This window comes from Scyliorhinus torazame, chromosome 1, assembly GCF_047496885.1.
Source record: "Scyliorhinus torazame isolate Kashiwa2021f chromosome 1, sScyTor2.1, whole genome shotgun sequence".
NCBI lineage: Eukaryota > Metazoa > Chordata > Chondrichthyes > Carcharhiniformes > Scyliorhinidae > Scyliorhinus > Scyliorhinus torazame.
Window position 1 is genome coordinate 282,022,865 of NC_092707.1, and position 15,978 is coordinate 282,038,842.

The 15,978-nt window shown below is 48.0% G+C and overlaps 1 protein-coding gene across 1 annotated transcript in view; it reads right to left on the reverse strand.

The window, feature by feature from the left end:
• Positions 1 to 13,339: 13,339 nt before the first annotated feature.
• The window catches only part of aplf (aprataxin and PNKP like factor), a 146,352-nt gene continuing 143,713 nt past the window's right edge, over positions 13,340 to 15,978 (reverse strand). Inside the window, exon 11 of the mRNA XM_072506774.1 lies at positions 13,340 to 13,576. Coding sequence (XP_072362875.1) covers positions 13,527 to 13,576 — 50 coding nt within the window. The 3' untranslated portion in view covers positions 13,340 to 13,526. The remainder of the gene's footprint in view (positions 13,577 to 15,978) is intronic.

Consider the following 15,978-nt stretch of genomic DNA (forward strand, 5'->3'; position numbering starts at 1 on the left):
TTGGGCGGATGGGGAGCTGATGGTAGGCGGACATGAGGTCCACGGTGGAGAAGACTTTATATTGGGCAATCTGATTGACCATGTCGGATATGCGGGGGAGAGGGTACGCGTCTAGTTGTGTGTACCTGTTGATGGTCTGGCTATAGTCAATGACCATCCTTTGTTTCTCCCCTGTCTTCACTACTACCACCTGCGCTCTCCAGGGACTATTGCTGGCCTGGATTATGCCCTCCTTTAGTAGCCGCTGGACTTCGGACCGAATGAAGGTCCGGTCCTGGGCGCTGTACCGTCTGCTCCTAGTGGCGACGGGTTTGCAATCCGGGGTGAGGTTCGCAAACAAGGACGGGGGTTGCACCTTGAGGGTAGCGAGGCCGCAGATAGTGAGTGGGGGTATGGGGCCGCCGAATTTGAACGTAAGGCTCTGTAGATTACATTGGAAATCTAATCCCAGCAAGGTGGGGGCACAGAGTTGGGGAAGGACGTTTAGTTTGTAGTTTTTGAACTCCCTCCCCTGCACCGTTAGGGTAACTATGCAGAATCCCTGGATCTGTACGGAGTGGGATCCTGCAGCTAGGCAAATCTTTTGTGCGCTGGGATAGGTGGTTAAGGAACAGCGTCTTACCGTGTCGGGGTGTATAAAGCTTTCCGTGCTCCCGGAGTCAACTAGGCATGGCGTCTCGTGGCCGTTTATTAGTACCGTTGTCGTCGTCGTCTGGAGTGTCCGGGGCCGAGCTTGATCGGGCGTAATCAAGCGAGCCGTGGTTGTAGTAGTGGAGTGGGGTCCGTTGTTGCCGTCCAAGATAGCGTCGGGGATGAACAAAATGGCCGCCCCCATACATCGCACGTGGCTGGGGGTCACAAGATGGCGGCGGGGGTGGACAAAATGGCCGCCCCCACGCGTCGTACAGGTCTGGGGTGGTCCAAGATGGCGGCGCCCCTCCTCCCCTCGTGGTGGCCGGGACCCAAAATGGCGGCGTCTGCGGGTCGCACATGGTGTGCTGGGGGGGCTGGGGAGCGCTAGGACCGCGAGCGCTCGGACCGCGAGCGCTAGGACCGCGCGGAGCTCCCTCACCGCGAGCGATAGGGCCGCGTGCGCTAGGACCGCGCGGAGCTCCCTCACCGGGGACAGCGGTGGTCGGGGCCCAAGTCGGCGGCGCCGGCGGGTCAGGCGTGGGGCCGCGAGCGATAGGGCCGCGCGGAGCTCCCTCACCGGGGACAGTGGTGGTCGGGGCCCAAGTCGGCGGCGCCGGCGGGTCAGGCGTGGGGCCGCGAGCGCTAGGACCGCGCGGAGCTCCCTCACCGGGGACAGCGGTGGTCGGGGCCCAAGTAGGTGGTGCCGGCGGGTCAGGCGTGGGGCGCGGGGTGGGGGTTAGGGTGGCGTTAGGGACGCGGAAAACTCCCTCCTCTCCGTGGAGAGTGTTGGCCGGGACCCAAAGCGGTAGCGCTGGCGGCAGGTCATACATGGGCTGCGGGGAGGTGGGTTGGGGAGCGTAGGCGGCGTGCAGAGCTCCCAGTTCTCCCGGGACCGCGGTGGTCGGGACCCAGAGCGGCTGCGCCCGCGGGTCGTTCATGGCGTGCTGGGGGGGTTGGGGCGCGTAAACTGCTTGCAGGGCTCCCTGTGCTCCCGGGACGGCGGCGACCTCGCGGGACCGGCACACAACCGCATAATGGCCCTTTTTCCCGCAGCTTTTGCAGATAGCTGCGCGGGCCGGGCAGCGCTGCCGGGGGTGTTTCGCCTGGCCGCAGAAATAACAGCGGGCGCCCCCGGTGCGACTCGGCGTTTGGACCGCGCAAGCCTGTGGGGGGGGGGGTAGGGGGTTTGCCGCGACGGGTACGTACGGGGCCCAATGGGTTGCCGCGCGGTCGGGGCCATAGGCGCGGGTATTATGCGCGGCCACGTCTAGGGAGGCTGCTAGGGCCCGTGCCTCTGAGAGTCCTGGCGACTCTTTTTCTAGAAGTCTTTGGCGGATTTGGGAGGATTGCATACCTGCCACAAAAGCATCGCGCATTAACATGCCCGTGTGTTCGTTTGCGTTCACCGACGGGCAGCTGCAGGCTCGTCCCAAAATCAGCAGCGCGGCGTAGAACTCGTCCATAGATTCTCCGGGAGCTTGCCGTCTCGTCGCGAGCTGGTAGCGAGCGTAGATTTGGTTAACTGGGCGAACGTAGAGACTTTTCAGTGCTGCGAACGCCGTCTGGAAATCGTCCGAGTCTTCGATGAGGGAGAAAATCTCCGTGCTCACCCTCGAGTGCAGGACCTGCAGTTTTTGGTCTTCTGAGACTCGGCCGGTGGTCGTTCTGAGGTAGGCCTCAAAGCAAGTCTGCCAGTGCTTGAAGGCTGCTGCCGCATTCACTGCGTGGGGGCTGATCCTCAGGCATTCCGGAATGATCCTGAGCTCCATAGTCCTTTTTTTTTTAGGCACGCTTAATAAATTGTAGCGCACAAAGACTCCATGAGACGAATAGAGTGAAGTCGATGAGGCTTTATTAAGCATGTCTGTTCCCCCGCAGCTCGATAGTAAACTGGCCTGCGGGGGAAGACTCCGGCTTCTTATACTCCGCCTTCAGGGCGGAGCTTGAGGTCAACGGCCAACCAGGACCCGGGATCTGTCAGCCAATGACATTAGGGCTTCCAGTCCCACATGACCCCCAATACATACTACCACACCCAGACTGTCACCTTAATGGAGGCCACGCGGGGAGCTGCCACACAATGCAGCTGCAGGCAGTCGTCTTCTGTCTTCACGTCCTCGGGAATAGTCGCCGCAGGTTCATCCAAATAGAAGGTATGGCCCCTGGGCTGGTCCCAGTTTCTGTCGGAACGACGGCACCTCTGGCGCCCCAGGACCGACGTCCGCGATGGGGTCAGCACCCACAAGTCTGACACGGACATGGCTCCTCATCCATTGGTTCTGAAGAGGGCTCCCTTCGGGGAGGAACGTCCGGCGGCCACCGCCGTCAATCCGGACGCCGCCCCGCCCAAGGTACCGCAGGGGTGTGGGGAGACGCTTTTGGACGGAAGGGGTTGCACCCCAACGCGTGCACCTCCATTCCCTGTACCTCCTGCACTCCCCGTTCTGCGCCCTATCGGGACAATACTATTTGAATGGCCTGTTGAAAAGTCAATGTTTGCTCAGCTAACAACTGTCTCTGTGTGGCCGCATTGTTAATACCACAAACCAAACGGTCGCGTAACATTTCTGACAAGGTCTCACCATAGTCACAGTATTCCGCAATCCTGCATAGCCTGGATAGAAAACCGGCAAGGGATTCTCCAGGGCTCCTCTCAGCGGTATTAAACCGGTAACGCTGGACTATCATGGACGGGGTTGGGTTAAAATGTTGCCCTACTAAGTTCACAAGTTCATCAAATGGCTTGGTGTCCGACGCAGCTGGGTACGTAATGCTCCTAATCACCCCAAACATATGCGGGCCGTAGGCGGCAAGCAAAATGACCACCTGCCGCTCGTTTTTGGTGATGTTGTTTGCCCGGAAATAGTAACGCATCCGTTGTGCGTACTGGTTCCAACTTTCCAGCGCAGCATCAAAAACATCCGAACCTCCGTACAGAGGCATGGTGTAACAGAAAAAAACTTCCAACCTGTATCCAACAAAAATCCAGGGTGGTGGCTTTAGCAGCGTAGACAGCTATCCACTTTAACCCTCGTTGCCAGTTTTGTGAAGGCCACGAAGAATCCAGCACGGGTTTAAGGATAGAAAGAAATAACATTTATTTACAATAACATATATATACAACAGCAGCAGCAACTCCCTTGCTGCTCACTCTCCTCTAGCCAGTTCCAAACTGGCCAACTTTATTTATGTAGGGAATCTGCTAATGATTTCTCCACCCCCTCATTGGGGAAGCTCATACTCACTAAGGATTGTGGGATTGCCATTAGACCCCAACCAGTGGTAAGCAGGCAGGTTATAACATATCTATTTCCCTGTTGCTTAAAAAAGATAAGAATCCGATGGAGTGTGGGTCGTGTAGGCCCATATCACTTTTAAACGTGGACGCAAAAGTATTGGCAAAGGTACTGGCAGGTAGGTTGGAGGAGTGCCTCCCGAAGGTGATAGGTGAAGATCAGACAGGGTTCGTGAGAGGGAGGCAGCTCTTTTCAAACGTTAGAAGGGTATTGAATTTCGTTATGACACCGGCAGAGGAGAAGGAAACAGAGGTGGTTGTGGCATTGGATGCCGAGAAAGCGTTTGACCGGGTAGAATGGGGTACTTCATGGCAGTTCTAGAGTGGTTTGGGATTTGATCAAGTTTTATGGTCTGGGTAAAGCTACTATGTAAGGAGATGAGGGCGAGTGTCCGCACAAATAACATCAGCTCGAGATTCTTTTCTCTCCACTGTGGGACTAAGCAGGGATGTCATGTGTCCGCCCTGTTGTTTGCACTCGTGTGGAAGGGAAATTAACATAAATGAAATGCTGCTGAAATATTCTGGTTTCGGCCTTATTATGAAAACACATTGTCCTCCGAAAGATAACAAAGCCAAGGGTAAGAACATATGTACTACATATTTCATCGTACGTACTTTCCAAGGTCTATTTAATATAAACATGCCTGTTTACTTCAGATTATAAAAACATGCTGTCTTCAATCGAATCTCAGAGTGTGGTGCACTAGCTTTTGCAGCTGGAACACTCTCTCTCCGCAAATATATTTGTGTAAATAAATTTCCTTAAATCGAACCTCGAGGAATTTGACTTTATTATGATTTCCACGACAAATTGGCGTAGTCATTGCAGTTTCCCTAATTTAACGGGAGTGAACCCCGAAACGAATCTCTAAACAGGACTCTCTCAGCTGAAAGGGAGAGAGCCATAACGCCACCCCAGAAAAAAAAATTTTAAACTTCAAGGTTCGTGAAAGGATAGACACCGGTGTGCGCTCGCTGTAGTATTTGTAAATAATTTCCGCGGTCGTTGTTATTGTTATGTATATGTTCCAAAGTATTTTGCAGAAGGAACGATGAGCAATAAACTCGACGCCCCCTCACAGGTCGTCCCAAAACCTTGGTAAAGACATCCGGAGCGAGAAAGAAAGTGAACTCCTTAAAAAGGACAGATAAGGGAGTCAAAATGAGTAAGAAAATGAAAAAAAACAATCGTAAAGCAACGGAATGAGATAGGAAAACTCCCTCATAGTCCCGCATAGGAATCTAATGAAGCTGAGCCCCTCTCGAAACAAAAAACAGGGGAGTAAAAGTAAATAGAAGATTAAGGTAAAAGCGTAACAGATGGGTTCCTGTAGAAAAAGGAATTCAGATTTGTATGTGAGATAAGGCTAACGGTTAACTGTGATATTTGTGAGCTGTGAGAACCTGTGTTTTGTTTAACCAATTAATTTTAGTCAAAGCATGAAGTGGGTTGTATTTTTTATCGTCTGTCATCGAGTCAGAGATTATAACTTAAGTGATTTTTGTTGCGATTTCTCTAATGAACGAAAACATTGGAAATTACGATCAGTTTAAAAGAAAGAAAGTGCCTTTACAAATAAAGGTAATTGACTATGAATAAGTTTTTAGATTACGTGAAAATACGTAAATGGCATCATGCCAAGTTCTCCGCCCCTTAGATTCTGCAGGAAACATTAACCATTTCAGCAGACAGTTAATCTTTTCAGAATTGACAAAGAAAAGATATACGTCTCTAAGAATAGCTAATGCCTATAAAATCAATCATTGGAAATTGACTTAAATGTGTGCTATTTATAGCCCCCTCCCAGGGGATGTTTTGTTGCTTCTAAAATATTCTTATGGTGCATCTTGGTCAGTTTTGAAGCTTTGGAATTGCAGTCCCACCCAGCATCAATGGAGGCTGGGTTCCCAATAATGATAATCATTTGAATGAAGGAAATGAGTCCCTCGAACACTGGTTAGCAAATAGAGGGAAAGAGGCTATCATGCAAGGGGTCAAGAAGCATTTAACCCCCAGGAAGGATGTACCACTACTAGCGACACCTGACCCTATTAGGCAGACAGACACTCTGCAAATTAGGAGCGGTAATACATCGCATTGATAATGGAATGTTTATAGAACTGTCTCAAATACGAGCTCACCAGCTGCAAAGTTTAATAACTTTTGAGCCTGCGCCCAATCGCTCTGTGTATATGTTGTATGCTGGCAGCTGAACGTTAACCCTTACAGTACCACTGTTAAATAAAAAAAATTTTAAACTGCAGGAAGTCTTGTAAAAGATTAATGACCCTTGGGCACAGCTATTAAAACACCTGACAGAGTCCAGACAAGAGACAATAGTGACCTATTGCACGGCTTGGTATGCTCATGAGGATGAGCACGCCTACAATTTACAAACGCAAAGTCACTTAGGACAACAGACATTATTGCATGGTCACTCCTTTTTATTTTTTGGTGTTGTGGGATTAGGAATGTTAGTACAGTTGAGCCATAGTCAGAGGGACCTTTTTAGGATGGGTTTAACTTCAGAACCCTAGTTAACATTGGCCGTAAGACATCCCGCTAAGGCAAAGCAAATAGGAGAAGTGGTCAAAGAGGCCAAAGGAAAAAAGTAATACATGAGATTTATATTGAAATGGACGGACGAAATTGCCTGATTGAATTTTATGGCAAACAGGAGGGCAAAGTGACCTGGAAAGAGGAACAATGGCCCGCTACATTTGAAAGACAACAACCACCCCAAAAGAGCCATCATTTACTCCCTTCAATCCTGGCCCAGGTACTGGCACATCTATGGGCCCAACATAAAAATCATGTTGGAAAAGTACATTCTGCCCCAGCGCATAGGGTGCAGTTACAGAAGAACGTTGCCCTGCCCTGCTTAAAACTATACAGGTTGGCACCGGAAGCAGAAAAAGGGATAGAGGGAGTGATCAATGCACTATTACAGCAAGGGGTGCTGAAGAGAACACAAAGCCCCTGTAACACACCTATACTCCCCATGCCAAAGGTAGGAAGACCCAACGAGTGGTGATTTGTGCAAGATCTTAGAGCCATCAATAAAATTGTTATCACTATTGCTCCATTGGTGCCGGACACAAATGTCATTTTGTCTTCTATAACACCAACAACGGATACTTTCTCAGCCTTTTTCTCCATACCATTGCATATTTATTTGCCTTTATATCTATTTGCCTTTACATATCGGAATTAACAGTATTAAAAGAGATTTAGACGAGTGCCAGTTGTCTGCATGCTCAACATTCCCTCAAAATGATGACAATTTATGGATAGCCTCAGCAGGAGGGTTAGTTTGTCAACAGAATACCCTTTTGTTATTATCACATCTGGCAGAAAGAGGGCATAGGATCGCAATGGACGAACTGCAATTCTGTCAGGAGACATTTCAGTATTTGAGATTTCAGCTGCAGCAAGGACAGCGGAGGCTTGGGTCTGAAAGCATACAGGCTGTAGCAAGGGTACCAACTCCACGCATGAAAAAGGAAATCTTTACCTTTCTCAGAATAGTGGGCTATTGCGGGCAGTGGATACCGGACTATGGAGAGATGGTCGCAGTACTGCGCAAGGCTACCCTACAGGATGCCCCTTCAGTTGTTACCTGGATCTCAGGGAGGGAGCAAGCATTTTGTAATTGAAAACAATCCATGATTAGCGCCCCTGCCTTGGGACTTCCTAATTTCAGCAAGCCCTTTACTCTTTATGTGAATGAAGCAGGGGGGTTTGCAACAGGGGTCCTTGTGCAAGAGCATTGAGGAGGGAAAAGACCCCTTGCCTATTACTCGGTGGCCCTATGTGCTGTGGTAAAGGGTATGCCAAATTGCTTAAGAGCAGTAACAGTAACAGCGGCCATAGTAGAAAAAAATCAGTTTTGCTGCTGCTTAATTCATCCGCAACGTAGCATTTTACTGCGGCTCGACACATTGGGTACGAAGTAATCCTCTCTAAAACCAACTTTACCTACAAGCGAGCGCCAGCTGTCAACCTTGCAACACTCTTGCCCACGCCCTCGGAAGCAGAACATATGTATGGTCATGACTGTTTACAATTGGTTGAAACCACCTTTACCTGATTTATTGAGTCACCTACTAGAAAATCCAGATATCATCTTTTTCACCAATGGGTCAGCAAACCGACCAAATGATATGACCCTCCTGGCCGGCTATGCAATAGTAACTCCATTCGAGATAGTGGAAGCTTTTGCTCTGCCTTCGGGCAGGCGAATAGTTTGCCCTTACTAAAGCATGTATTCTAGCTAAAAATAAAACAGTTAATATTTATATGATTCCCGATTCGCTTTTGGGGTAGTACATGAATTTGGCCAATTAAGGAAAAACAGGGGATTCATAACTTCCTCCGGCCAACCTATTAAACGTGCTAAATTGGTTTTAAATTTACGAGATGCTGTTCAGCTGCCCAGCAAGATAGCCATTTTAAAGTGTGAAGCGCATACTACCGCAGACGATTAAGTCTCATGCGACAATAGATTTGCTGATAAAATAGCAAAGGAATTGGCTCTCAAACAACAGCCACAACTGCAAGCGGCTGCAATTGAACTTCCATCCACCATAACAGAACCAAAGTTCAAACAGGCACAGGAGCAAGCCTCCCTACAGGAGCATCGCTCTTGGCTAAAAACAGGTTGCTATCCAGACAATTTTGATAAGTGGATAAGGGCTTTGAAAATAGACCAAACGTATGAAGCTCTCAGAGAAATTATACTTTTGGAGGAGTTTAGAAATTCAATTCCTGATGTAGTGAGAATTCATGTGGAAGAACAGAGGGTTAAAACTGTGAGATTAGCAGCAGAAATGGCAGATGATTATGAATTAGTTTATAAATCAAAGTTTGGTTTTGGACATCAGTTTCAGCCTGTGAGGGATAGAACTAAGGACATGAGAAATACTCAAGTGTTAAAGGTAAAGGTGATCTGATAGGAGATAATAAGGAGAGTGTACCTCAGATTTTTTTTAAATCCAGGAGGGTGGAAAAGAAATGAAAAGTTTCAAATGTTTTCACTGTAATAAATGAGGCCATGTAAAGTCACAGTGTTGGTGGTTGAAGAAAAGCACTGGGAAGGCTGATGTGGTAAAACAGGATAAGACAGTAGGGTTTGTTAAAGTGGTAAAGGAAAACCCAAGTGAAGCGAAAGAGGTACAAAAGATTGTACAGCCTGATCAAGAAGTGATTGATAAGAAGGTGCCAGATCTTTTTAAAGAATTTACTTGTGTGGGTAAAGTTTACTCATGTGTATCAGGAGGAGCAGGTAAAGAAGTCACAATTGTAAGAGTTACGGGAGCTAGTCAATCTTTGATGGTAAGAGATGAGGAGTTATGTAGTCTGGGAAGAATGTTGCCAGAAAAGGTGGTAATATGTGTAATTCAGGGTGAGAGAGAAGTGTTCCATTATATAAGGTAAGGTTGGAAAGTCCAGTGAAGAGTGGTGAAGTGGTAGTAGGAGTAATAGAGAAATTATCTTGTCCAGGAATACAGTTTATCTTGAATAATGATATAGCTGGATCGCAGGTGGGAGTGATGCCTACTGTGGTTGATAAGCCAGTGGAAAATCAGACAACTGAAGTGTTGAAGGTCAGATATCCTGGGATTGGGATACCAATGGGTATTAACAGTGACAGGGGAACTCATTTCACTAGCAACTTGACCAAAGCCCTAACAGAAGACCTGGGATTTGATTGGAAATTGCATATACCATATCAGCCACAATCCTCAGGAATGGTGGAAAGGGTGGCAGGAATAATTAAAATGGCAGTTACAAAAGTGTGTCAACAAAATGGGCTGCTAAGGCCAGATGCCATACCCACAGTAATGTATGCTCTGCAAAATCAGAGAAATCGTAATACGGGTTTAACCCCGTATGAGATATTAATGGGACGTCCCATGACAACTGGAACTAAACCCCCAATGACTCCAGTGGCAGTAGCCTTAATATGGGCAGATGAGGCATCACTAAAATATGCCCAGGCCATGTGTGAAACCGCTGAAAAAATAAAAAATAACATGAAAAGATGCGACATGCTCAGATGCATCCAAAAGAGGGAAATACACACCCTTTAAACCTGGAGATCAAGTATATGTGAAAGCACTAAACAAAGATTATTTTTCTCCTAGGTGGAATGGACCCTACCAAGTGCTGCTGACAACCCGAACAGCCATTAAAGTAAAAGAAAAGCCAGATGGGATCCACACAACTCATGTAAACTACATCATACGGAACATTGAGAGTACTAGCGAAACGTTAACCTGAAGAGAATGACGGCGTTGATGTTTTTATATTATCATATTAATCCAACATCATGTCGAGGGTAAACTGCATATTAACACCTTGATATACATGTCTCACTCATATGCAGAGAGGGTCAATAAATCCAGTTGTTGGGTTTGTACATAAATTCCCAGGTGCTTGAGGGAGGGCATCCCTGTGCGACCCATCCCATTCACCAGTAAATAAATAGCAGAATGGGCTCTAAGACAAAATCGTACAGGACGTGGTGAAGATACACAGAAAATGTTAGATTGGAGATTAGCTGGATACGATATGAATAGGTTTGAGGAATGGTGGGGGCCTAGGTTTAATGTAACCGCCCTGGTTGATCCTTCCCAATTATAGAGTCCCAAAAGGAAGTATATGCTTTAAGAATCATAAAACATATGGGACCCACTCAGTCGGCACGAGTCAGTGCGACCAAACCTTGAATTGGCAACCCCCTATGTTCCACCTTACAGCTAAAGGATTATTCATCTTTGATTCGTCAGGAGTTGAAAATCGAACTAGTGGAGGCTCCTGGGAAGGGGATCCGATTAGACGAATGATGACTGATAGTAAAGGAAACCTGACCGCATATAACGGCACGTATTTTATCTGTGGCCATACCAGAAAATTGGGAAGGCTCCTGCTATTTGGGATAGATAGTCCCTTATGTGCATCCCATTCAGCAATTGCAGGACCATCCCCATCACATAACGACACAAAGTATTATGACATGGGCACAAATACTGGGAATAATGATACCACCATTAGGAATAGCCACTAATGCATACGAACTACGAGACATCCTTGAGCAGGTAGCTAATGACACTGCAGAAGCTGTTAACCAGGATTGTGTTCTGGATTATAATCGCCATTGTAATCTTGATTGTCGCATGGTTACTGTTTTAATACTGCGCAAGATATTTTTATTGTACTGACAGGGGAGAACAGCCCAAGCCACCTTGCCTTCTTGCTAACAGGCTCATAACATGCAGGGAACTGTCATACGTCCGTTCTCCATACATTATAAACCACCCTTCTCTACGGAGGACATGATAATTTACGAAAAGGTGTTGATCAAAAGATCAACAAGGAGGGAATTGTGGAAGGGAAATTACCATAAATGAAATACTGCTGAAATATTCTGGTTTCGGCCTTATTATGAAAACACATTGTCCTCCGAAAGATAACAAAGCCAAGGGCAAGAACATACGTACTACGTATTTCATCGTACGTTCTTTCCAAGGTCTCTTTAATATAACCATGCCTGTTTACTTCAGATTATAAAAACATGCTGTCTTCAATCGAATCTCAGAGTACAGTGCACTAGCTTTTGCAGCTAGAACACTCTCTCTCCGCAAATATATTTGTGTAAATAAATTTCCTTAAATCGAATCTCGTGGAATTTGTCATTATTATGATTTCCACGACAACTCGCAATTGAGCCATTGGCCATCGCATTAAGAAGGTTTGGGGTATGGAACAGGATAGTGTGGAGGGTGGGGATAGAGCATAGGGTGTCCTTGTATGCCGATGACTTGTTGTCATACGTGTCGGAACCGAGTGTGTCGTTAGGGAGAATATTGGAGCTGCTTCGAGTGTTTGGGTCTTTCTCGGGGCTATTTTGGAAGAGGAGAAGGCACCACTAGAAGGGATCAAAGCAAAGTGGGAGGAAGAGTTGCGAGAGGATATGGAGGAGTGGTTCTGGTGTAAGGTGCTCCGGAGGGTGAATGCCTCCACCTCGTGCGCAAGGTTGGGGCTGATACAGCTGAAGATGGTATGTAGAGCACACCTCACAATGCGAGGATGAGCCGGGAGGGAGTAGAAGATATGTGCGAACGTTGCGGGTGGGTGGGGGGGGGGGGGGGGGGCAATCAAGTTCATATGTTTTGGGCCTGCCCAAAGCTGGAGGATTACTGGAAGGAGGTTTTTAGGGTAATTTCTAAAGTGGTGCACGTGAAACTGGACCCGAGCCCTCAGGAGGCCATATTCGGGGTGTCGGACCAGCCGGGATTGGAAACGGGTGCGGAGGCAGATGCTGTAGCCTTCGCCCAAAGGCGGATCTTGTTAGGGTGGAGATCAACTTCTCGACCCTGTGCCCTGGCGTGGCGGGAGGACCTGCTGGAATTCTTGACTCTTGAGAAGGTTAAGTTTGAACTGAGGGGAAGGATGGAGGGGTTCTACAATTCATGGGCATTATTCATTATGCACTTTCAAGAATTGGATAACATCGAACATTAGTGGGGGGGGGGGGGTTGGAAGGGTTGGGGGGAGGGAGACTGTGTGTGTTAATGGTGACTATGGGTGATTCCTGATTCCTTTTTGTTATTTGTTTATGTTAACATGTGGGCAGTTGTTTGAGGTTTGCTGGGAGGATGGGATTGGTGTTGTTGATATGGGGATTGACATTATATTCGTTACTGCTTATTTTTTTACTGTTGGTGGGTGTAACTTTGGGAGAAAATGTGAAAAAGGAGAATAAAAATATTGTTTTTAAACTTTGGAGAATTGAAAATGTCCTTGCAAATTCCGCAGTGGAAATCATCCGATATAAGAATAATAATAATCTTTATTGTCACAAGTAGGCTTATATTAACACTGCAATGAAGTTACTGTGAAAATCCCCTAGTCGCCACATTCCGGTGCCTGTTCGGGTACACCAAGGGAGAATTCAGAATGTCCAAATTACCTTTCAGCACGTCAATCGGAACTTGTGGGAGGAAACCGGAGCACCCGGAGAAAACCCACGCAGGCCCAGGGAGAACGTGCAGACTCCGCACAGACAGTGACCCTAGCCAGGAATCAAACCTGGGACCCTGGTACTGTGAAGCAACAGTGCTAACCACTGTGGTAGCACCATATTGACCATCATAGATCTGCCACCATTCTGAGGTAGGTTATGAGGGTCTGGATGTCTCTTTCATCAGTTAGTTTTGGCCGATTTATAGAAATCTACCCTGGAAATATCTTGGCAGATGAAATGCTCTGCTGGTTAATTGGTCTGAAGCTAATCAGAGTTGAAATGAGTTATATTAAACTGGGATGCAAACATAAATGCAGTTAAATGCAGTATTTGAATACTAGGCAGAAAAAAGGCAAAATATTTCTATTGACCCTTTCAATATCTATCAATCCACCGCCAAAGAACTTTTATTTACATATGGTAGAATCTTAAAACAAATAATGAGGTCGTTACATTTTCAATTGCTTCATAAGGAGCTAGAAGCATCAAAAGATGAAATAAACATGCTTGTTACTGGTGTTCTTCTGTGTCCCTCTTGTCTGTTTGTAACCGATGTCCTTTCTCCTTCACGAGAAACCACTTTGATCCAAAAACGCCTCTGGTTTGATCCACCAGGCTGTCGACAAAGCAGAGAGACAGGATTTGATCCACTGCCTTATTAGCTTCAGCTTGGGTGAGTCTTACCTGACGTGACATCCAGTGGAGCATGTCACCTCGTTATATTTCAACTGTATTTTTAATTAATCATATCAGTGTTTTACTAAACAATTGTTTGCTTCAATTAGTTGGATAATGTTTAGCGCTTCTTTGAAATAAAGTCACCGAATCATTTACATCAACCCAAGCAGGCAGAGGGGACCTCCGTTTAACATCTCGTCCAAAAGATGGCACTGCTGACAGTACAGCTCTCCCTCAGTACTGCACTGGAGTGACAGCTTTGATATTTGTGCTCATGTCCTGCAGTGGGTTTGTGATCCTGAGATGAGCATGCTACCAACTGAGCCACATTTGACGTGCTAATGCAATGTCACGTGTTACAACACCTTGGGCTAGGGTGCGGTCAATTCCAGCCCCCTTTGGCCTGGATGCTAATGTAATGTCATGGAATGGAGTCATGAGTAGCCAAGGTTAGCTGTTTCAGTGGCATGCCAGCTCTACCTCATGGGTAATATTCCTGCCTCTCATTCAGAGGGTTGTGAGTTCACATCCTACTTCGGGGACACGGTACAAAAATCGAGGCTTACACCCGGGATTATGCTGCAATGAAGAAGGAAATGGTGGATTTCTGGAATTCCAGCCTGCAATAAAGAACAACTGGATAAGATCCCAGAGTGAAACCTATCACGCTGATCATGGAAATGAGCCAGAGATGTTAGCATGCTCCACCACCAACGCACAGTAGCATTTCAATACACTGGGCGTGATCTTCCAGCCACGCTGCGCCGAAAGGCATCTCACCACGGCGTGGCCGGTGAAAGCCGGGAGATCTCTCTCCCGGGATCTACCCGGCTTGCAACGCCTCACGACATTTAATGCAATCTCGTGAGACATTACAAGGAGAATCTCACCCACAATGGGCGGGATCAGTTTTTGGCAAATCTGCATATTAGAGCGAGGCAGTAAGCCTTACTCTAATGTGTAGATTCCCGAGTTGCCTGAGGCTTTGGGATTCAATCCTTTCGCCACAGGGTCCAGATGGAACAGAACTTATGGGGGTCTCCAAGGGCATCAGAGGCCCCCAGCTCCAGGTTCTTTGGGCAGGGTGATGCCCTGGCACTGCTAGTGCCACCTGGGCATGATGCCAGTGCCAGACTGGCATTCTTTGCCTGCATGCAATTGGGCCAGGGTTGCCCATTGGGGGACCCTTCCATGTTGCATTCGGGCTAGGGGATGATCGGGGATTTTTTTTGTGGGCCTTGGAGATGGGGACACTATTTTTAAATACATTAGGCTGGATTCTCTGATCGCTGACTCAGAATTTGCGTTCGGCGATTGGCCGGAGAATCCACTTTTATGCTGGAATCGGGGGCCATCCAGGTTTTGCAATGCTCCGCCCCTTCAAAATCGGCGTACTCGGGGAGCACGCTGCATGCTGGACATCTCCTGAGGCCCTCCCCGTGCTCTGCCGCCGATAGGGCGAGTCCCCGTTGGCGTGGGACACGTGTGCTCACAGTTTTTGGGGACCTCACGCGGCGGCTGCGGACTGAGTCCAGCGCCGCCACAGTCGGTGGGGGAGCCGTTCCGCTGGCAAGGAGGCCTACATCGGGGGCTGAGGGGACTGGTGGGGGGTGGTGCGCGGGTGGTGAAGGGGGTTACGGGGGGACCGTTTTTGTCAGGCCGGGTCCACACGCACGTGTTGCACGGCGTAGCTGCCGAAGGCCGCCGCCTTGCGCTTGCGTGGTCAGGAAGCCGACCATTCTCCGGCTGTATCCGCAGGTAAAGCTGGGGGCTTTATGTGGCGTGGCTGCTAGCCCCCCACTGGGCGGAGGATCGGTGAGGGGGTGGCGTGACTTTCTGGCCGTAAGGATCGGAGAATCCAGCCCATTATCACTCGCAACAACGGGGAGTTCCGGCGAGCGGAGCACCCCACTGTACAAAACAGGGCTATGTGTGGTCTTAGCTGCACGTTCCCTGTTTAGGCTCCTTATTCAAAGCGTGTCGCGTTGAATAGCCATGTGTTTCTCAGCACTGCGAGTGCCGGAAAACACATGGCTAAACGCGCTCGCTCGGGAACTCTATCCTTTTGGAAAGACTCTAAACTCAGTCTTTAGCTAGAAAATCAGCTATAGATGAAGGATATCCCTTTGGGATCATTATCCACAAATATAATCCAACCCCCACCAAGCCCCCCCACCCCACATCCCATGCCCAGAAAGACACCTTCCGAGTAATTTAACAAAGATTTGGTGCAGAAATGCTGCTGCCTTCTGATGTAAGGGATGCCTCCGGTATTTCTAAGGACATGCTGCCAAGTCTGTATCCCTGGATGTCAGAGGAAAGAGAGAGCAGCAAAAATAG